Source organism: Emiliania huxleyi, assembly GCF_000372725.1.
Source record: "Emiliania huxleyi CCMP1516 unplaced genomic scaffold EMIHUscaffold_22, whole genome shotgun sequence".
Taxonomy (NCBI): domain Eukaryota; phylum Haptophyta; order Isochrysidales; family Noelaerhabdaceae; genus Emiliania; species Emiliania huxleyi.
Genome location: NW_005200417.1, coordinates 502,891 through 522,825, shown reverse-complemented (window position 1 = coordinate 522,825; position 19,935 = coordinate 502,891). Strand labels below are relative to the sequence as shown.

Here is a 19,935-nt window from a genome sequence, read left to right as displayed (position 1 = left end):
CCGCCTCCCACGGAGGGCCCGAGGCGGTGACCGAGAGGCCGAGGGAGGACCAGTGCTTGGGCGACGCGTCCCACTCGTGCGACACCGCGAAGTCCATCGGCTTGTGCCAGAACGTGGCGACCTCCACCGTGATGTTGTTGCCCTTGAGCGAAAAGTCCTCCTCGTGTTCCGCCACGACAAAGGTGAAGTTGGCGTCCGCCTTGTTCTGGAGGTCGAGGTCGAGCCCGCCGAGGTAGTCGTTCCCGCCCAACGCGTCCTCGTCCCAGAGGTCGATCCGCGCCCACTGGCTGTCCCACACAGCCTCCGTCTCGGGGTAGTGGCAGCACGTGTGCTGCCGCTTCTCGCGGTGCCACGTCGGCTCGTACTTGATGGATAGCTCGTTGGTCTTCTTGTCGCGCTTCTCCTGCCGCGCGAAGGTGGCCACCTGCTCCGTCGCGCAGAAGTCGGTGCCACTCACGCAGGTGGACGCGTAGCACTCGCTCTTCTGCGGGTCGTTCGGGCAGTACTTCTCGTTGTTGCCCGGGACGATGCAGGCGGCGTCCTCGTACAGGCCCTTGATCGTCATCGAGGCGAAAGGCTGGATCGCCTCGCTGAACCGGCCAGCATGCAGGAGGCAGATGTAGACCATTTGGTTGCAGGGGGCGGCGCCTGCTTGTGAGGATGCGCTCCTTAGGATGATAAAAAAGAAATTGCATCTCGCTATTGTCGAGAAAAGAACGACGCGAGAGAGGAGGAAGTGACAAGGGAGAGAACGGCGAGAGTGGGACGGCCGCGAGGTGGCATGAAGGTTGCAGCGAGAAGCGGCGAGAGACTGCGAAAAGAGATACGAAGAGGCAGACTCCAGGGTGGGCGACGGCTAGCGCATCACACTCCTCTCCTTAAAAAATCCCTGTGTGGTGGCGGCGTGCCGTTCTCCCATCTCTCCCTTGGGTTGTACGTTTTCTTTCTTTCTTTCTTTTTATTGTCGACCGAGGGCCAGGATATGCAGCGAGGAGGGCGGAGCTGCGCCGAAAGGCGCAAGAAGCCGCGAGAGCAAGGGACCGGCAGGAGGCGGCGGCGCCGCAGAACGAAGCAGAGGAGAGCGACGCGACAGAAGAAGAAGCGACAAGGGAGAGCACGACGAGAAGGGGGCGACCGCGAGGTGGCATGAAGGTCGCAGCGAGAATCTGCGAGAGACTGCGAAGAGAGATAGGAAGAGGCGGACGCCCAAGGGTGGGCGACGGCTAGCGCACCACACACCTCTCCTTAAAATCCCTGTGTGGTGGCGGCGTGCCGTCCTCCCATCCCTCCCTTGGGTTGTCCGTTTTCTTTCTTTCTTTGTCTCTCTCTATTGTTGTAGTTTCTTGCTAGGGTGCCCACAGGGGTCAGGGCCCAAAAAAAGAAAGGCTAGGGGGGAAAATGGGGCAAGCCTCATCGCAGCACTTCGTGTTGGAGAGTCGAGATATTGAGATTGTGACTAGGAGGGAGGGAGGCTGGGGATTCTCAAAGGTATGCCCTTGGAATGGCCGGATCCAGCCTTGAAAGTACGAGATCGCGCGCGCTTCGCGCGCTGCACCGCCTGTTCTCCGCGGCTGAGTGACGACGCGTGCCGTGTGCCAGCAGAGTTCGGCGCGCGCGGCGCGACGGCGCCCGCGAGGGAAGGCGCGGGTGCAGCGGCCGCCAGCGGTCGTACCGCTCGCCGGCCAGCGCAGCAGCGGCCAGCGCAGCGGCCGCCGGCGCAGCATCCAGAGCAGCCGGTGCGCGCCTTGCGAGGCGAGTACTGCCGCCCGAACTCGTTCGAATGTTGCGAGCTGTGCGCGCGCCAAGGCGCGCGCGGCGCGCGCCCGCCCGGCTGCCAGTAGGAGGCGGCGCAATATGGCCTATAGTACAGCCCTTGAGCAGCAGCCGTTCAAAGGTCGGGCGCGCGCCGATGGGGGGTGGGTGTGTCTTGCTTGCTCCACACCGAGCGCCATCGGTCCGGACCGGTGCACTCAATGAGCGGCAGCCTGCACAAGGTCTGTGCCGCGGGCGCTCGGCCGCGCCAAGTGCAGTGTCACGCTCGTGCTCGAGCGCGTCACAATGCTCAATGGGAAACCCTCGTTTCCTAGTCACTCGGTCCCCCAACGGAAGAGGCCTCGCTCCTATTGGAACTGGCCAACATCAGATTTGCCGCGTGCGTCCCTTTTTGAGGCGGAAAGCTATTTTATTTTCTCCTGTGGGCACCCTACTCTTGCGGAGATTTTATCTCTCGACTCTCGGCTGCGTTGGCTCGCCAAAGTCTCTTTCCCGATGCACGATGGCGCTGGGAGTGTGTGTTTTCGTAGAGAAGCAAACACGCACCGATCGTCCGGGTTCTGTCGAGCGTGCGCGGTGCGGGCCGGGCCCGGCGGAGGCGAAAGCGAAAGGCTTGCGAGAGACGTCAGGGGCGGGGAGGGCGAGAGCGGCTATAGTGCGAGAGAGTTAGCTCTCGACACGACACGACAGGGACACCGACACAGACACAGACACAGACACAGACATATACACACACACTGCGCTCCACCCAGCTCCCGCGTGGGCAGGGAGACGCGAGCCCGACGGAGTCCGGGAGTGTGTAGGAGACGCGGCACTTGAGTTGACTCTTGTGTCTTGATCGAGATATAGCTCGGCACACACGCGCGGGGCTTCTCTGGACTCTCTCTGCACTGCTGGTCAGACCTCTACTGTATCGTACTGCTGCTCGCACACCGTACACGACAGTCGGACGACACCCAACCACGGCCGTTGGCCCACACAGCACCAGCAGCCAGCACGCTCTGCAAACTGCACACTTTGCACACACACAGGCTGCCACAGCTGTGTCGTGTGTGACATTGACGGTCGCCCTAACTGGCCATCAGTCACTTGCGCTGTGGCTTGTGTGAGCGACGCTGCTCGGCGACCACCGGCTTACTGTCTGTGAGACCATGGGTGATGGGTGAGGCAACAGCCAAAACCACACACTCAGCACACACTGCCGAGCGCTTCCTGTTTAAGGCTCTCGTTTCGCGGAGACACGTTTACATACGAGCTTGTAGATCAGTACTGTCTCTGCTCGTGCGAAACGGACAGAGATACATATAACTAAGCATGCAACAGGCAACCGTATACGGGCGTCGCGTGTGTGGCAGCGTCAGGGTGACGTGGCGTCTCTCTCATCGATCTCGACCTTCAGATCGGCCTCCAGGCACTGCAAGTCCAAGTCCGTTTGGACCTGGGACTCGGGCTCGACATTATCGAAGGAAGAGCACGTCAGGTGATATCCAGCTATCAGCGAGCAGCTCACCGACACGATGACCGGAGGCAGCGTACGCTCGCTGTGCTTTGCTGTGCCTCGAGGGTGGATGGCGATGCAAGGGCGGGCGGGCCGGCAGCGAGTGAGGCAGGTGGCGAATGCGGTGATACAACCGCCTAAGGTGTCGGTGGCGACGGTGACCATGTCGTTGCTCGGGCGGTGGTAGCTTCTGCTCTTGCTGGCTGTGGCGGCGACCCGGGACGAAAAGTCGCGCTTTCAAAAAAAATAAAATATTCTTAGCTTCAAGCCCCCCTCCGAGACTAGGGACAGAACCACACCAGTATAGACCAGAGGGACTGCGCCTCGCCCCCACTTGCCCTGACTACACAGGATAGCATGCCCCGATAACGGCGACACATAGTGGGGGACACTGCGCAAGGAGGGGGTGCGAAGGCTCATTGGGGTACTAGGTGGGACCATGAGGGGGGGTGGGCGGGGTCCTGTGGGGGTGAAATGTTGCGCGGCGAATTCGAACCTACCCCCTCGCCGCGCCGATCCTCACGCGGAGGGTAAAACCCTGTGGGACAAAACCCCCCCGCGGTCGGCAGTCTTCAGAGTGGACCCCCCCCTCCCCAGCCTCCCCTGTGCATCTCGCACCCCCCCCCGCTCCCCATCGGTGACTCGCGAAGGACACGGACACTCGGGGTGAGGGGGGGTCCCCCAGAGAGGGGGCTTTGGGGCATTGTTGGGTTGATCGCTCGTGCCGATCTCGGGTCGATCTCGGGTCGATCTCGGGTCGATCTCGGGTCGATCTCGGGTCGATCACGGGTCGATCTCGGGTCGATCTCGGGTCGATCTCGGGTCGATCTCGGGTCGATCTCGGCACTCGGGTCGATCTCGGGTCGATCTCGACTCTCGGGTCGGTCTTGGGTCGGTCTCGGAGTGGTCTAGAAAAGAAAAAAAAATGTGGGGCGAGATGAGGCGAGATGAGGCGAGGTGAGGCGAGGTGAGGGGCGATGAGGCGAGGTGAGGCGAGATGAGGCGAGATGAGGCGAGATGAGGCGAGGTGAGGCGAGATGAGGCGAGATGAGGCGAGGTGTACCTCGGCGAGATGAGGCGAGGTGAGGCGAGATGAGGCGAGGTGAGGCGAGATGAGGCGAGGTGTGACGAGGCGAGATGAGGCGAGGTGTGAGGCGAGGTGAGGCGAGGTGAGGCGAGATGAGGCGAGGTGAGGCGAGATGAAGCGAGGTGAGGCGAGATGAAGCGAGGTGAGGCGAGATGAGGCGAGATGAGGCGAGACTAGGAGGCGAGATGAAGCGGGATGTTGTGTGGCTGCTTGTGCTGCCAAGCAGGCAGCACAAGCAGCCATACAAGTGAGCTTTTGGGTTGTGGGCTGCTTGTGCTGCCTGCTCATGAGCAGGCAGCACAAGCAGCCACACAAGTCAGCTTTGGGAGCTCTCGGCGACGCCCAATGCGTGCGCCGGTAGGGGGGAGTGTGCGCGCGCGTCGGCGCGTCAGCTCGGCTCGGCGTAGCGATCGTGGCCAGCGCAACTCGCCTGGACTCAACGCTCAGCCAGGAGCTCCCGCACGCGCTGGCGCGAGTCATGGCGCATGCAACGCTCAACAATGCTCGCCTCGCCTCGCGCAAATGCGACCGTCCTCGCAGCCGACAGTCCACCGCCTGCTAAAGAAGCACAGCGACGAATGCGGCACCGGCGACGCATGGCAGGCTGGTCATGACGCAGTTATAGGGTGTTGTGTGCCGTCAGAGTGACTATCTGTGTGTCAGTCATAGTCAGGGCCGTCCATCAGAGCTCCAGTAAGCTCGGAGACATCCCATTAGCGCGGCTCGACCTCTTTGAGTCACTGCCTTCCCAGCGGTTTGGCTGTAGAGCCTCTACAACAAACTCTACAGCAAAATCGCGTTCTACATCGCTCTACATCGGACTCACATCGTCACGCGCCGGATGTAGAGCTCTACAGTCACAGCGCTCCAGAGCGCTCTACAGCTCTACAGCTCTACATCTCTACAGCGCTCTACACTCTACATCCTCTACACCCTCCCTCAGGCTTCCTCCCGTTCGGCTCTACGTTCGGTACGTTCAGCGTGGCTCACCCTCCATGCCGTGAACAGGCGCTTTATCCATCCTATATTCTTCTCTCGCTCCTCTGCCCGTGCCTTGGTCTTGTCGTTGTTTCGCACATCGCGAAAAATGCTAGGGAACACCATAAATTTCTTTTTACTCGCGCCCCCGCCCGCGCCGAGCCAAAGGAGCTCCGCGGAGCCGCCAGGCGCCCGCCCCGGCGGCTCACTAGTGAGCGCGCTCACTGAGCCGCCGGCGAAAAAGAATTTTGCGAGCTGGCGGCAACCTCGACCTCTCTCCCTCGGCCCTCTAGCGCCCGGCGCTACCTCACGATACGACGAGTATGTCCGAGCAGGCCGAGCGGTACAAGTCGCAGGGCAATGCGGCGCTCCAGGCCAAGATGTTTTCCGATGCCGTCGATCTCTATACCAAGGCGTGCCTCACTTCCGCCCGGGCGCTCTCTTGCGTGTGTCTATCGTCAGATTAGCGGCCCGCGCCGATAGGCCATCGCGCTGGACCCAAACAGCGCCGTCTACTTCTCCAACCGATCCGCCGCCTACGCGGCCCTCGAGCGCTGGCGCGAGGCGCTCGACGACGCCGTGGAGGCGTGCAGCCTCAAGCCAGACTGGGTCAAGGGCCATCTACGGTCTCGCGGCGGCGGCCAGCCGCCGCCCTGCCGCCCGCCGACTGAGAGGCACCCACTCCTGGCCTCAGGCGCGGCGCCGCGCTGGGCGCGATGCGCAAGCACGAGGAGGCGCGCAAGGCGTACCTGAGAGCGAGCCAGCTCGAGCCGCACAACGCGCAGGTGCAAAAGATGTTGAGTGACGCGGCCGAGGCGGCGCGGAAGGCGGCCGAGGAGGGGAAGAACTGGGAGAATGACCTCTGGTCGGACGACGATGAGGAGTCCACGGGCGCCAATGAGCAGCAGGGGCGGCTGCCGGAAGCGGCCGCGGGCGGCGGCGGCGGCGATGATGGCGGCGGAAGCGGGGGCGGCGGAGGCGGCGGCGGCGGCGGAGGCGGCGGCGGCAGAGCTCCGGTGCGAGCGGGCGCGCGGCTTGTGCATGATCTGGAGCGGTCGCTCAAGGATGCGTCGGAGGACTCGATGCGCTCGGCGCTGCGCGCGCTGGGCAAGGCGGACGCGGCTCTCGCCCAGAAGATGGTGCACTTGCTCGAGGGGCTCAACGCGGCCTCCTCCGAGGGCGAGGGGGAGGAGGACGAGTCGGCGGACGAGGCGGAACCGCAGGCGTCCCAGCGCAAGCGGCGGCGGGATGAGTACTTTGGCGGCGGCGGCGGCGGCGGCGGCAGTCGGCCGGGGAAGAGGCGCGGAGGATCTGACTCGGACTGAGCCGCTCTCAGGCGAAGCCAGCGGAGCAGCCTAGGGAGCAGCCCCGCACCTTCTGCCCGGCCTTAGCGCTTGCCACCGCGGTGGCTGGCGAGTAATCGGCCGCGGGTCTGGGGAACTGTGGGGGCGGTCTCATCAGTCGTCTCTCCCGCGGCGCGGAGCGACTGGCGCTCCTCCCCGCGCGCTATGTGCAGAGGTGCAGGGACTCCGCTCACACATCTCTCTCGGCTCACGTGCGCTCACACGTGCGAGTCTTTACTTTTTACGTAATCCATCATTTTTACGTGTATTATACACGCGGTCGACGTAATCCATCATTTTTATATACACGCGGTCGACGTAATCCATGGATTCATCATTTGACACCACTCACCAGCCGACGCTCGCGAGAAGCAAGCGATCGCGCACGGCCCCTGCCCCGGGAGGGACAGCACCTCCCGCACACACGCCACGAGCGCCGCGTAGCCCAGGCTAGTGGGGCCGTTGGAGAATGCGCCAGCCCGCGGCTGGGAGGGGTCAGTCCGCCGGCCCTTCCTCGCTCGCCGCCGAGGGCCCGTGCAGCACGACTCCCGCCTGCTCCAAGGTGCGGCGGGACGCCATCTGGTGCCACTGCAGCTCCTCTTGCTGCAGCCGGATTGCGAGCCGCAGCGAGGCGTCCTCGTCGCCTTCCGTCTCCATCCGCTCAGGGCCGTCCGCGTTGGCTCCGAAGCCGCCGCCGCCGCCCGGCACTGGCATCGGCGAGTTTGCGGTGATTGCCTCGTGGAGCGCCTCCTGCTCGAGCTGCTGCAGCCGCCAGGCAAGGGCGAGGCTCTCCGCCTCGAGGCTGCGCGGCGTCGCGGCCGACGATCCCGTCGGCGCCGGGGTCGGAGCCACCGAGCTCTCGCCGCCCGCCGTCGCTCGGGTGCCGCCCGTGTGGAGCTCCTCCTCGGTGTGCATCTCCTCAAGCCCGCCCCCCCTGCTCCGCTCGGCCGGCGTCTGCTTGAGCGGCCGGTCGCTCGCCCTCGGCCCGCCTGACGCCACCTCCGGCCGCGGGGACTGCACGGGAACCACCCGCCCCGCTGCCTCGCTTCCAGCCGCGGATAGCGGCGGCAACAGCTTTCCGGGGGACAGAGATGACGGCCGAGACGCAGCGCGGGGAGCGGCGCTTCGCTGAAGCAGCGGGTCCCACGTTCCCCTGACGTGAGGAAGGAGGAAGCCCATGGTTGCCTTTTAGACTCTCGCTCCGCTTCTCGGAGTCAAGGGCTGCGCCCCGCACACCGACGTTAGGTTCCTACGCAGAGAAGAACTCGCGGGCTTGCGGTGTCGTGCCAGTGTCTGGTGTCTACTAGCTCCGAGTAGAGGGGGCGTTCCGCTGCTAGGGGAAGAGGGCTAACCCTCGGAGACCCGTGTTTACTTTACGGCCCTTTCCCTGCGAACGCGCACCCCCCAGGGCTAGGTAGGTAGGTAGGTAGGGCTCTCTTGCTTGCCCGCAACCCGATGCCGATCATCCGGCCCGCTGGGTGTGCTTCTCAGCTCTCCGGCCCTGGATGTGAGGTTACCGACTGCACTCCAAGTGCTCCAAGTGCGGCTAAAGGGTTGCTGCGCGGTGAGACCTGAGCAACGACATGACTTGGCGGCAAATGATCGGAGTGGGCGTCAGAAGAGTCGTCCTTGCGCGAGGAGAGCTCGATAAACTCGAGGGGCCAAAATATGCCGCGAGGAGGGCAGAGCTGCGACGAAAGGCGAGAGAAGCAGCGAGAGCAAGGGGGCGGCAGGCGGCGGCGGCGTCGCAGAACGAGAGGCAGAGAGGAGAGCGACGCGACACTGAGCTGCAACTTGGAGCTAGAACCAGGGCTAGAACTTGAGAGGCTGCAACTGAGGGTGAAAGTACTGACTGCCAGCCAAGTTTGATTGCTGCTGCAACCCTGAATTCTAACTCTGTGACTCCAATGGGTCTACGTCTCTGCTGTGTTTAAAGGATCATCAGAGGTGTCGAGGTGGTTCGAGCGTTGTCGAGCGGTGTCGAGCGGTGTCGAGCGGTGTCGAGGGGTGTCGAGGGGTGTCGAGGTGTCGAGTTTGGCACCTTGACATGGACGAGCACATGGTTTCAGCCTAGATGGTGTCGAGGGGGGTGTCGAGGGGTGTCGAGTTGGTCGACGGTTCGCCCAGTGTTGTGAGGGAGGGCCGGGAAAACAGTAGGGGGAGGGCTCCCAGGGCTTGGAGGTCTTTTTCAGTTGCAACCATGATGATAGGCAAGGCGTTCAGGGTAGTGAAGAAATAAGAAGAAGAGGACATGGTTCGACCTCGCGTGCGAGATGTGTGTCGCGACCCCTCGTCGCCCGACACCTCCCGACACGGTGTGAAGAACAACTCCTCTCTCGACCGCTACTACGCCGCCGCTCTTCTCACTGCGGTCTGCGCAGCTCACGGCCCTGCCTCCTCCCCCTCCTCCTCCTTCTTCGCCGCCTCCTCCGCCCGCTTCGCCGCCCTCTCCATCGACGTCAGTTTGACGAACTTGACCTCGTCCTTCTTGCCGATCACGGCCTTGAACTCCTTGTGGTAGGGGCAGGTCACCTTCCTCTCACATCCTTCGTCGTCGTGGTGAGGTTGTGGTCCTTTGAGCCGCAGAGCGCGCAGCCGTACCTTCTCGGCGGCGCCGCCGCCGGCGGGGACAGTACCGAGGGGGATGGGGTAGGGTCACCGTTTGAGCGAGCGAGGGCTGTGGCGCCGACGGTGGCACCCCCTTGTACGAGGCTGTGAGGGGAGCGGCGGCGAGAGGGGCGGCGGCGGCGACGCAGGCGAGCCGCGCGCGCGCGCGACTGAGGGAAGCGCGGGCGGCGGGAAGAAGGAGAACGGCGGCGGCGGCGAGGCGCAAAACGGGGGCGGCGGAAGTGGGGGCGACGGCGGCGGCGGAGTGAACGGCGGCGCGCGCACGGACGGCGACGAAATCGACGGCGGGAAGGGGCGGGGCTGCATGGCGGCGGCGGGCGCGCGCTCATATGTCGTGCTTTCGCATTGACACTCCACATCCTCCTCGGCGACCTGCGTGCGCGGGAACGGCAGGGGTCATGTCGCGCGCACCGGGCGGCGCCGTGCTCGCAGCAGCCGGGATCGCGGCAGAGTATGGATGGTGGAGAGCTCTACCCGCGCACCTGCCCAGAAGAGGAGTACGACAAAATAGCGCCCGTGATTGCCTGCACGCTACCCGCACTCACGGACTCCATACCCGAAAGAAAGAAAAGGGAGCTCGCGGGGAGTTGCAGAGCCGCGCCGCGCCAGCAGCAGCATCTGCACCAGCAGCAGCAGCACCACCACCACCAGCAGCAACAGAGACAGGCAGTGCAGGCGCAGAAGCGCTCGCAGAGCGGCGCGCAGCGCCGCGCACGCCACGCTGCGGACCGTCGTACGAGCGCACCGTACGTCGGCGGCGAGCCGCGTCGCCAGCCGTCTCGCGAGAGAGCGGCGCCGCCGGATGCGCGCAGCAGCCGCCGCGACAGAGGCGAGCCGCGGCGACGTCCGCACTAACGGATAACGGCCATTGGCGGAAGTCTCGACCTTGTATCTTAGAATTCTTTAGGGATGGGAGGACGGCACGCCGCCACCGCACAGGATTTTAAGAGAGGGGTGTGTGCGTCCAACCCGCCTGCGACCACGATGCGGCTCCACAGCCTCTCCGCCTACGCCGATGCGCTCTGCTCCGATGGCTCTCCCGCCGGCTACTACTGGCAGCCCGCCGCGGCGGAGAGCGGCGACTGGATTGTGATGCTGCTCAGCGGCGGCTGGTGCTGGGACGCGCCGAGCTGCGAGGAGCGTTGCGGCGGGGAGCGGCGCTCCTCGCACCTCTGCTCTTCGCGAGCCTGGCCGGCGGAGCGCGAGGCGACGGGCGTGCTCGCATCGCCGCACCCTCGGCTCGGTGCCGCCAACAAGATTCTCGTGCCGTACTGCACCTCGGATGCACACATGGGGGACGCCGCCGCGTTTGGCCTCGAGTTCCGCGGCGCCGCGGTCGTGCGGGCGGTGCTGCACGACCTGGTGACCACGCGCGGCCTCGGGCCCGGCGCGCGTCTTCTATTTGGCGGCGTGTCTGCGGGCGCGAGAGGCGCGATGGTGCACCTCGACTACGTGCGCGGCATGCTCCCGCTCCCGCGAGAGGCGCGGCGGCGCGTCGAGGTGCGCGGCCTCATCGACTCTGCGATGTGGCTCGACGACCCGCCCCTCCGGCCGTGGGCGTCGACCAGGAAGAGCTTCTTCGGCCTGGCAAACGCGACTGCCAACGTCGCGTCGTTCGCCAACGTCACCCACCTCGGCGAGGAGTGCGCCGAGGAGCACGCCGACGAGCTGTGGAGGTGCCTCTTCGGCGCGTACCGGCTGCTCTCCGTGCGCACGCCCTACCTCGCCGTCGGCTCCCAGTTTGACACCTACCAGCTCGACAACGACTTTGGGGGCTGCGGCCACTGGGGCTGCCGCCCGTCGGGCCCGGAGGAAGAGGCCTTCGCGTGGCGGTTCGCAGACGAGACGGCGGCGCTCGCGCGTAGCCTCGCCGTCGGCGAGCGCTACGTCTACTCGAGCCGCTGCCACCGCCACGCAGACAGCCTCGGCGGTGACTTCTTCTTGCGCGGGTGCGGCGGCGTCTCGATGCAGGCCGCGCTGCTCCGGCTGCTCGAGGAGCCCGCCACGCTGCCCGGCCTGTGGATTGACGAGCAGTGCGACCACTTCGACTGCTGCTGCCGCCCGGCCGACCGCACGACCGCCACCGCCGCCGCAGCGAGCCTCGCCGCAATCGGCCTCTGCGTCGCCGCCTATGCGTGCAGCACGCGAGGCCGCCGCACGCGCAGCAGCCGTTTCTGCCGCGCCCGCTGCGGGGGTCTATTGGACAGGCTCCGCGAAGCCAGGCGCCGCGTTGCCAAGGCGGTGTGCCCGTGCGGCCGCACGAGCCGTCACCGCGTGACCGAGATGAACGCCGCCCTCGTCGACGGCGCAGTGCCGCTGGGAGCTAGCGTCACCGATGTCGCCGCTGCGCTGCCTGCAGCGCCGGTTCCGGCCGCCGCCGCGCCGCCGCCGCGGGCTGTGTCACCGAGCCCGAGGTGTAGGAGTGAGGGAGAGGGGGTGCCTGAGGGGACGCCGGCTGTCGGAACCAACGGGACGAGCGGGCCAGCCGTCGAGAGGGTTTAGGCTTACTGGTGACTCGAGCCCGCCTAGCTTCCCCCCTCTAAACCATACACCTCCCCTCCTCTCTCCGGGTAACAACCCAACACGACTCGTAACTCACGACACTCGAGATCGGACTCTGACTGCACGCAAAACACATGAGCTGTGTTCCGACTTGCGGCCAGGCCTGCGCAGTAACATTTTACACACCCCTCTCCTGCCCTCCGGGGACCTACCGTTTCGACTACCGTAGCACCTACAAACCCTTGGCCTTGCCCAGATTCCTAGCCAGCGCCTCGCAGCGGTAGCCGCGAGTCGCCCTCGCGGCCGCACGAGACGAGAGGCAGCGGCAACGGACCCGCGAGCGGCTGAGCAGCGCCCTCTGCTGCAGATCGACCGTCGTGCAGCACGTCCACAAACTCGAGGCGGTGGACCACCACCCGCGCATTCGAGTCGAGCAGGTAGACGCTCACGCCGTCGACGTGTAGCGGCGAAGCGCGAGGGAGGGGCAGGCGCAGCCAGATCTTCGCGGCCCACCGCACGCGGATGGTGTCATCGTCACACACGTGCAGCCTGTGCTGCAGCTCCGCCGCGGCAACCATGGTGCGCCGAGAGAGGTGCAGCGCGTCGAACATGCGTGTGTAGGCAGCAATGCCTCGGACCCTCGGCCCGCCGCCGTCAGCCCGGAAGCAGACGATGTTCCTCGCGTAAATCGACATGTCGGGGCGCTCTTGAAAGAGGCGCGGGTACGATTCGCGGAGCACGTCGATGACACGCCCTCGGCGGAGGTGAAAGTCGGAGGCGGGTTTGCGCACGGGAACGGCGCAGGCGTGAGACGTCGACGGCAAAGCTTTGGAGGGCGTGAGCAGGCGCGCGGCGTCAACGAGGGCGTGAGCAGGCGGGCGGCGCTGGGACGCCGACGACACTCGCGCGGATGGGCGAGGGACGAGGCGTTGCATCGTGTGGCGACCGGCCCGACTCCACCACAGTGAGTGGAGCCGTCTGGTCCGTGTAAAAGAAATCCTGGTGGCAAGCAGGGAAAGCCGTTGAGGAGAAAGGGCGCAATATATCTTTCTTGATAGCCCCGGTATCCGAAGCCTCTCGAGCTTGCTTGAGAGGTCGGCCTCCACCTCGCAAAATAACCCCTCCGTCCACGTGGCAATCTCCCGCGTGCCGAACCGGCGCGAGAGGGAGTATCCGCGGGTCGGGCGGGGGGGGCCCTCCCTCCTGGATGATGATTCTAGCACTTCCCTCCATAAGATAAGGCCACCTCGAATGTGCATAGAGGTGGTCATTGAGAGGGGAGTCCTAGAGACTGAGGGAGTTGGAGGTTATTTTGTCTGTCTGCCGTCTGGTCCGTGTTTTCTGTTCTTGAAATAACACAGCCTGACACCTCTATCGGTGGAGGTGACGAAAGGTCTCCAAGGAAATTCACAACGTAGAGGACCAAAAAGAAACTACGATGCACTCATGCGGAGCCTTTATAGGACGAACGTCCGAAGTGTGTGGGCTTACGGGCAGGCGCTGCCCTGCGGGCAGCGCGCCGCGCGGCATGTCGGATGTAGACAGTATGTCCAGCGTGGACGTGATCGACGTTCAGGCCGATCGCGTCACGGTCATACCCGACTGCGGCGCGGCCGTGCCGCATGCTGTGGTGGCGATGGGACAGCCGCCAAAGGAATCTTCAGATGTGGTTGCATGTGCTATGTGCGTGATCAGTGGGGCCACGGCCGCGGGCAGCGGCAGGAAGACTTCGCCGGCTTCACTCGGCGGCAGTGAGTGCTGGGGCCATAAGCTCTCTGGCACCCGGTGTGATGCGACAAAATGGGGTGTGTCAATTCGCGGCACGTCGCACTTCTACATGCGCTTCTGCGCGGCGTGCCAGACGGAGGGCGTGCGCATTCCGGTCGACAGGCTGCGCATCCTCGATAGGGAAGTCGCCCAAGGCGTGCGCGCAAGACACGCGTCCCACTCACCGGCACCCGCACCTTTTTGCGGGCCGTGGATGCACGTACGCGATCCCAGTCGGTGCCACCCGGTGCTGCAGATCAGCGCCTCTCCCACCCGCGGATTAGGCGCCGGCGTAGCCAACAGCACCTCCAACGGCATCTGGACGGGCCACCAGACACTGCCCCCCTTCCGGGCCCTCAACCAGACCGCGCGCTGCAAGGGGCCAATCGCTGTCGTCTTTGCGACCAAACTCGACGAGGGGGGGGAGGCGGGGGCGCAGCCCGTGCCCAGCCCTCCGCCCGCCGTGGTGCGCACGCCTACCGCCGAGCTCGGCTGGTCCCTCTCTGCCGTAACCAGCGAGCTCTTCCTTGCTGCCGACAATGCGAGCGCAGAGACAGCCGGCCTTGCGAGGTACAGCGACGGCCCCGCCGATGGCTCGGGCAGCCGGCGGAGCAGGAAGCGCGCCATCGAGAAGGCGAGCGTCAAGGAGGACGCCAGCGCGGCCGCGCCCTCGACTGCAAACGACCCCATTGCCTGGCGCCTCCGCTGGCTGGCTCGCCCGCAGGGGGCTCCTTTCATGAGGTGTCCTGTTCGCGAATAGGCAACCCGTCCCTGCTGGGTGGGAGGTGTCGTCGGAGGCTGATGGTGTGTATGTCCACTTTTACGTCACCAACGCGACCCTGGTGCGGCCAATCCCCGTTTGACTCGTTCCACCTCCCACCCCCCCACCCTCTAGTTGCACCTGTGCGACCTCCCCATCGGCCGCAACTTCTCAATGTGCAACTCAGCTGTCCCCCCCCCTCCCCCACCCCCACCGCCACCACCCCGTGAACCCAATTCGAGGTACCGGTCACCTACGAGTCGCCAGGCCGCTTTGTTGGTGGAAAGAGACCGGCACTGCAGGGCCCAGCCATCGCACGCAAGTTGCAAGGCGCGTCCCGAGCTGCCCATGACTCGGCTAACAACGATGCGGCAAGCAGCTGGATCGAACGGTTGCTGCCTCACACTGCCCAAGGTGCGGACCTCCCCCAAGTTCCACGCGCACTTCAAGGGGCCGAGAGGGCCGACGCGCCTTCAACTCGAGCTGTGAGTAGGCGTGGCAACCGTGCTGCCCTTTGGTGCTATTGACCGCAGCCGTCATGGCGCGGAGGCGGTGGCGCTCGCCCCTCTCGCGGCGCCGCAGGGGCAGGGGCCACTGGGCGGTGAGGCCTACTGGCATGTCGAACCGCAACTGGTGTCTTGTGAGGTCTTTGGGCTTCAGCCGCTACAGCCATCGCCACAGCCGCAGCTACAGCATCAGCCGCCGTTGCCGCCGCCGCCGCCGCACGATTGGCCCCGCGGGGAGGGCAGGGGAGAGAGCGCTCAGATCGACGGAGAGAGCAGCACGCGCTTTCTCGAGAATCGGCAGAGCTCAATTCCGCTGCTCCCGCCGCAGCCGCCACCGCAGCAGCAGCAGCCACGTCAAACGCAGCCGATGCCGCAGCTTGCCGGTGTTCCCCCATCGCCAACTCCCTCCCCGCCCCCCCTGCTGGTGGAGGCTCCTAGCTGCCGGTCTTTGGAGCCGGACGTGCTGCCGAACTCGCCGCCTGGCCTGGTCGACATACTGACGGGCCCCCCTGCCCAAGCCCTTGCGGGCGTCTGCGGCATCCTCGGCGTTTTGCTCACAAAGCTGGGCGACAGGCCAGCATTCCAGGCGGCCAACGCCACCCGAGCTGACACGCACCGATAGGGTCGTGATCCAATGAGACGAGAGATATGACAGATTGCTAGCAGGTAGTAGCGCGATGCGACGCGAGATGCGGCGAGATGCGACGCGATAATCCTCCCTAGGTGGCGCTCCCCATCGCTGCCTTTGCCGTGTTCGCCCTTCTCACCGATGCTGGAAGCAGCTCGAGCAAGTTGCGCAAGGCTGGCTGCGTCGCGGGGCTATGCATTGGCGCCCCCACCCACCCCATCTCACGCGCGCCGCCCTTTCCCGTATCACTCGGGGTGACGGAGGGTAGGCGTCATCAACCTCATAGAGCTATGCGTCTTGAGCGGCGAGGGGATTACGAAGGTGCATGAGGTGAACGAGTCGAGCAGCAACCAGGCGCACCGTCCGTTCGGAAATGCCGCCAGTTCACACACCTCCGCAGTCGGTTCGATCTCGGCAATTAGGTCGGCGTCTTGGTCGTCGGCGCGACGTTCGGCGGATGGTTGGGAGCGCAACCGTCCAAAGACCTCTCCCTCAGATGGCAGGCCTGCAGTACACGCTCTCTCTCTCTCTCTCTCTCTCTCTCTCTCTCTCTCTCTCTCTCTCTCTCTCTCTCTCTCTCTCTCTATAACCCCCCCAAAAGCTCTTCGCCGCTGCGCTGCGTTAGGCTCTCACCCTCTCGCTGCTTCTCCTGCTCGCTGCGGGCTCCGACATCATCCTCTGGGCCCGCGTCAAGGCGTTTGGAGTGACCGCGCCGTTTATCACGTGGCCACATCCCTTTTGCATCCCGCTCTGCCTTGGCTACGCCCTCGCTTTCACCGGTTGCTGGCGATGGCGCCCTCTGGACGTGGTGTTGCGGCTGCCCAATCTCCCTCGCCAGTTTCGCCACGCCGACCCCAGCCGGAACGGGAGCACCAGCTCTGGTGGAGACACAGCTGTCGTTAACGTGCCGACGTGGCTCCAGGTTGTCTCCATCTCAGTGTCCTTGCTGTGGGTCGGCTGCCTCGCTGTGCAACAGCAGGGGCCGCCGCCCGCCGCCTTCACCTTCCCGGTCCTCGCCACCGGATATCTCACGCAGCTCTTCCGAGGAGGCGCCGAGAGTGCGGGGAGGGTGTGGGCTGTCGCTTGCTTCGTCGGGCCGATCGCGGGGATCTTTGGCGCGATGCTGCGTCCCTCCGAGTCGCTGGCGGCCGAAATTGACATGCAGCTTGCCCTCCGCCCCCTCACGGCCTTAACGAGCTTGTCGCTGGGCTACGTCCACAGTGTCCAGCCCTACGGCGCGCGACACACACCTCCCGTCCAAGCGGCAGCCTTACACCAGGACCAAGCCTCCCCAAACAAACTCCCTGCCGTAGGCCCGTCAGCCCAGCTCCTCTTCGCCATGGTCGTGATCGGCCTGTACTCGCTCGTCCTCACCGTCACCTACATCCGCACCCAAGACGAGCGCTGGGTCAATATGGTGCGCCGAAGCCCCTCGTCCCTTGCTGCCAGCCCCTTTGGGGCCTATCTCCACCTGGCGCCTTGTAGCATCAGCTCGCGTACCCCACGCCTCGACTTGAGACGTCGCAGGTGCTTCACCCGTTGGTTGCTCCCTTTGCCGCCCCATCCCTCATCTCCGAGCTCGTCCGCTCCATGTGGAGGGGCATGTCGCCGCGCATCGGCGTGGAGGGGCGGATGGCGGGGCAGCCGAGAGCAGGCGCGCCAGCGCAACAGATGAGCTACGCAGAGGGTGTGCGCGCATACATCGACAGGCGAGTGCAGACCCGGGCGGCTGTCTGCCTGATCCTCACCATCTGCCTCTGCATGTTCCTCACGGGACACCTCGTCGACGTCGACGTGCCTCGACACCAGCTGAACACCTGGCTGGCGGTGCTGGTCACGCCTCCCGGAGTCTTTGCGGTCTTCTCGGTAATCTTCCCTGAGCTTGACTGCGCCTCCTCTGGCACCACGGTTGCCGCCGCGTTCACAATGTTTTCCGCGTGCGCATTGTCTGCTTGCCTCATCTGGGCGAAGCAGCTCTCGCGCCCGCACAGATGCTGGCCGTTCGTTGTCAGCATTGGGGTGAGCCAAGCCCGGGCCGCCACCCCTCCCTCTCTCCCTTTCCAAGTTGCGCACTAGCCACCCCCTACCACCCTTTGTCCCACGCCCCCTTCTCCCCCGCACGCAGGCCGTGCAGTGCCTGACCCTTGTGGCAGCGCCCACCCTGTTGTTGGCCTGGCCGCAACGATCGTGGTTCGTGGCGCGTCTCGCCATCGGCCTGGCGGGCGTAGAGCAGCTCGTGCGCATCGCCGTGCTACAACTCGCGGTGCGTACCGGGTCGTGCGCCGGCGACCCGCTTGAGCCCCTTTCGGCGTTTCCTCCGGGCGATCTGCCCCTGCCCCTTGCTGCCGCACTCGGATTCGCCGGGCTAGCCGCCGCGCTCGTTTTCACGCCATCGACGAGGGACGCAATCTCGCGACGCAGCGGCCGGCTCGGGGCTCGCTGGGCGCACACGATCGACCTCAGCACCGGCATCAACTTGCGCGCGTTGCCGTCATTGCATGACGAGTCCAAGCCGAAGCATGCACCCCCACCCACGGTGACCTGCTCGGGCTCCTCGTCTTTGAGCATCGGCGCCGTCACGGTTGGTTGCTCTGACTTAAAGACGCCTGTCGTCGCAGACGCCTCGTGATTGTGGCGGGCCGCTGGCCCTTGCTTGCCCCTGAATCTCCTGCTCTCCTCCCATGCTCCAGCACCTCGCGCCCAGAGGCGAGAGCAGGCCCAGAGCAACCAGCCCCGTGCCCCACCAACCGTTGGCGCTGCCGCCCCTTTTTTCGACTTTGATCTTTGTGTGATTGACGCCCTTTCGATCTGACGTGGCGAATTTCTCTGTTTTCCCTCTGATGGTTTTTGTTTGTTTTCCCTCTGAAACTGAATAAACGGGGGAATGGAAAGAGAGAAGCCGAAGCGGAAAAGAAGAACACGGAGAGAAGAGTGGGGCAGCACTTGTCTCTCACAGTCGATCACAAGTGCTGCCCCAGGGCTCCACAGCGCCGTATTCTCTTTGGCTCCGGCGGTCTCTTGGGGACAGCACTGGGATCTCGGGCCGACCTCTCTACCCGGATAGGGGGTCTTCCCCGCTGACTCGCGCCACGAAACGCCCTACCTACCTACCTCTTCCTATCGCTATCCCCAGGCCGCGCAGCTTCGAAGCGAAAAATGGCGAAAATAGGGGTAGGGCCCTCTTGGGCCAAACAGTGATTGCAAACAAGCCCAACCTACCTACCTCTATATCTGGGAGCTAGTAGCTCCAGCGAGTAGTGCCTCGAGCTCGACCCCCTGCGGGGTAGGTAGGTAGGTAGGAAGCAAGAGGTGAAGAACAGAGTCAGGCTCGGACTGGACACCGCGGTATGGGTGGACGCGAGACAGAAGACGACGACACGCGCGAGCGACACACACAGACAGACAAACTCACAAGACACTCAGCCAGCTGGGCTGCCACACATCCCGAGCGAGAGCCGAGTGAGCGTACGGCACTACGCCACTCAGGCCACGCCCGGCCCCTGTCGCCCCCCCCCCCCAGTACACCCAGCACGCACGGTGCCAAGGGCACAAAGAACAGCAGAAACAACACAGATAGGCGACGACAGGGCACGCGAGATGAGAGAGAGATTTTTAGAAGCGAGACGTGTGAGGCTAGAGCAGACTGCTCCGCCTCTAGCGATCTCGCCGGCCGCAACCCGCAAGGCACGGGACGAGACCACGTGTGGGGTCGTGTGGGGTGTCTATGGACGCTCTCCTCACAGGCCGGCAACTCATAGTTGACGACAGTGCATATGATGAATCTATAGCACTAGACCTGCACCTGGCTGGCTGGGTGCGACAACACACACAACTCTCTGGTGCGTGTGCTGAATCTAGGCCGCACACCGTGGCACTACGACTTTTGGTTTGGCGTGCGGCCGCAGCGCGCCCGCCGTAGGCTCGACGGCGCGCGCATGTCAGCGAAGTACTCGAGTACCGGGTCCCGGGTACGCGGTGTGAGCCCGAACTTGAGAGATCTCCACGGCCGCAATGGCTCTCGCCTCATGCTTGGTGGCGCCCTTCATCGGGCTCTCGCCGCTGGCGCTGCAGAGGCCGCGGACGATCGCCGCGCTCGTCGTGCGGGAGCACCGCAGGTCGTGCGGCACGCTCCTGGCTGCCGACCAGGGCGCCGAGCGGGTGGTGCGCGTCAGCGTGCGCAACAGTCAGCTCCTCGCGTCGACGGCAACGGCCAAGAAGGTGCAGACTGAGGATCCGTCGGCCCTCAACATCAACCTTGGTGGAGTGCAGATCTGGCCGAAGCCGCAGGGCTCCGTCATCGGCCTCTTCGTGCTGATGCTCGCGCTCGTGCGCAAGGCCATCATCAAGGGCGGCTTCCGTAAGGCCTTCCTCGAAATGGCCGACTCGCGCTACCTCGCCTCGAGCAAGCAGGAGGAGGCGGAACTGCACGAGTTCCAGTGCGAGAAGTGCTCGTTCACCATCTTCC

General features: G+C 64.8%; 6 protein-coding genes across 6 annotated transcripts in view; 3 read left to right on the top strand and 3 right to left on the bottom strand.

Annotated features, from left to right (window-relative positions):
* Nucleotides 1–658, bottom strand: part of EMIHUDRAFT_463192 (Hypothetical protein) — a gene marked incomplete at both ends in the record, with an annotated part of 1,029 nt that extends 371 nt beyond the window's left edge. Inside the window, one exon of the mRNA XM_005780151.1 lies at nt 32–658. Coding sequence (XP_005780208.1) covers nt 32–658 — 627 coding nt within the window. The remainder of the gene's footprint in view (nt 1–31) is intronic.
* A 5,001-nt stretch (nt 659–5,659) lies between these two features.
* EMIHUDRAFT_100153 (hypothetical protein) lies at nt 5,660–6,661 on the top strand (the record flags this gene model as incomplete). The annotated part of the gene is made up of 2 exons (XM_005780150.1): nt 5,660–5,751; nt 6,031–6,661. The coding sequence occupies 2 exons, from the start codon at nt 5,660–5,662 to the stop codon at nt 6,659–6,661; spliced, it is 723 nt and encodes a 240-aa protein (XP_005780207.1).
* A 513-nt stretch (nt 6,662–7,174) lies between these two features.
* EMIHUDRAFT_204738 (hypothetical protein) lies at nt 7,175–7,858 on the bottom strand (the record flags this gene model as incomplete). Its single annotated transcript, XM_005780149.1, has 1 exon — nt 7,175–7,858. One exon carries the CDS (start codon nt 7,856–7,858, stop codon nt 7,175–7,177), a length of 684 nt encoding a protein of 227 aa, XP_005780206.1.
* A 2,433-nt stretch (nt 7,859–10,291) lies between these two features.
* EMIHUDRAFT_204737 (hypothetical protein) lies at nt 10,292–11,809 on the top strand (the record flags this gene model as incomplete). Its single annotated transcript, XM_005780148.1, has 3 exons — nt 10,292–11,442; nt 11,515–11,556; nt 11,728–11,809. The coding sequence occupies 3 exons, from the start codon at nt 10,292–10,294 to the stop codon at nt 11,807–11,809; spliced, it is 1,275 nt and encodes a 424-aa protein (XP_005780205.1).
* On the bottom strand, nt 11,805–12,766 carry EMIHUDRAFT_434885 (hypothetical protein). The gene has a single exon (XM_005780147.1). The coding sequence runs from the start codon at nt 12,742–12,744 to the stop codon at nt 12,070–12,072; it is 675 nt and encodes a 224-aa protein (XP_005780204.1). The 5' UTR covers nt 12,745–12,766; the 3' UTR covers nt 11,805–12,069.
* Nucleotides 12,767–19,481: 6,715 nt separating this feature from the next.
* The window catches only part of EMIHUDRAFT_204734 (hypothetical protein), a gene marked incomplete at both ends in the record, with an annotated part of 610 nt that continues 156 nt past the window's right edge, over nt 19,482–19,935 (top strand). Inside the window, one exon of the mRNA XM_005780146.1 lies at nt 19,482–19,915. Coding sequence (XP_005780203.1) covers nt 19,482–19,915 — 434 coding nt within the window. The remainder of the gene's footprint in view (nt 19,916–19,935) is intronic.

Bases quoted from the DNA above. Each gene is read 5' to 3' on its own strand.
- EMIHUDRAFT_434885 (XM_005780147.1), bottom strand. From the start codon at position 12,744: ATGCAACGCCTCGTCCCTCGCCCATCCGCGCGAGTGTCGTCGGCGTCC.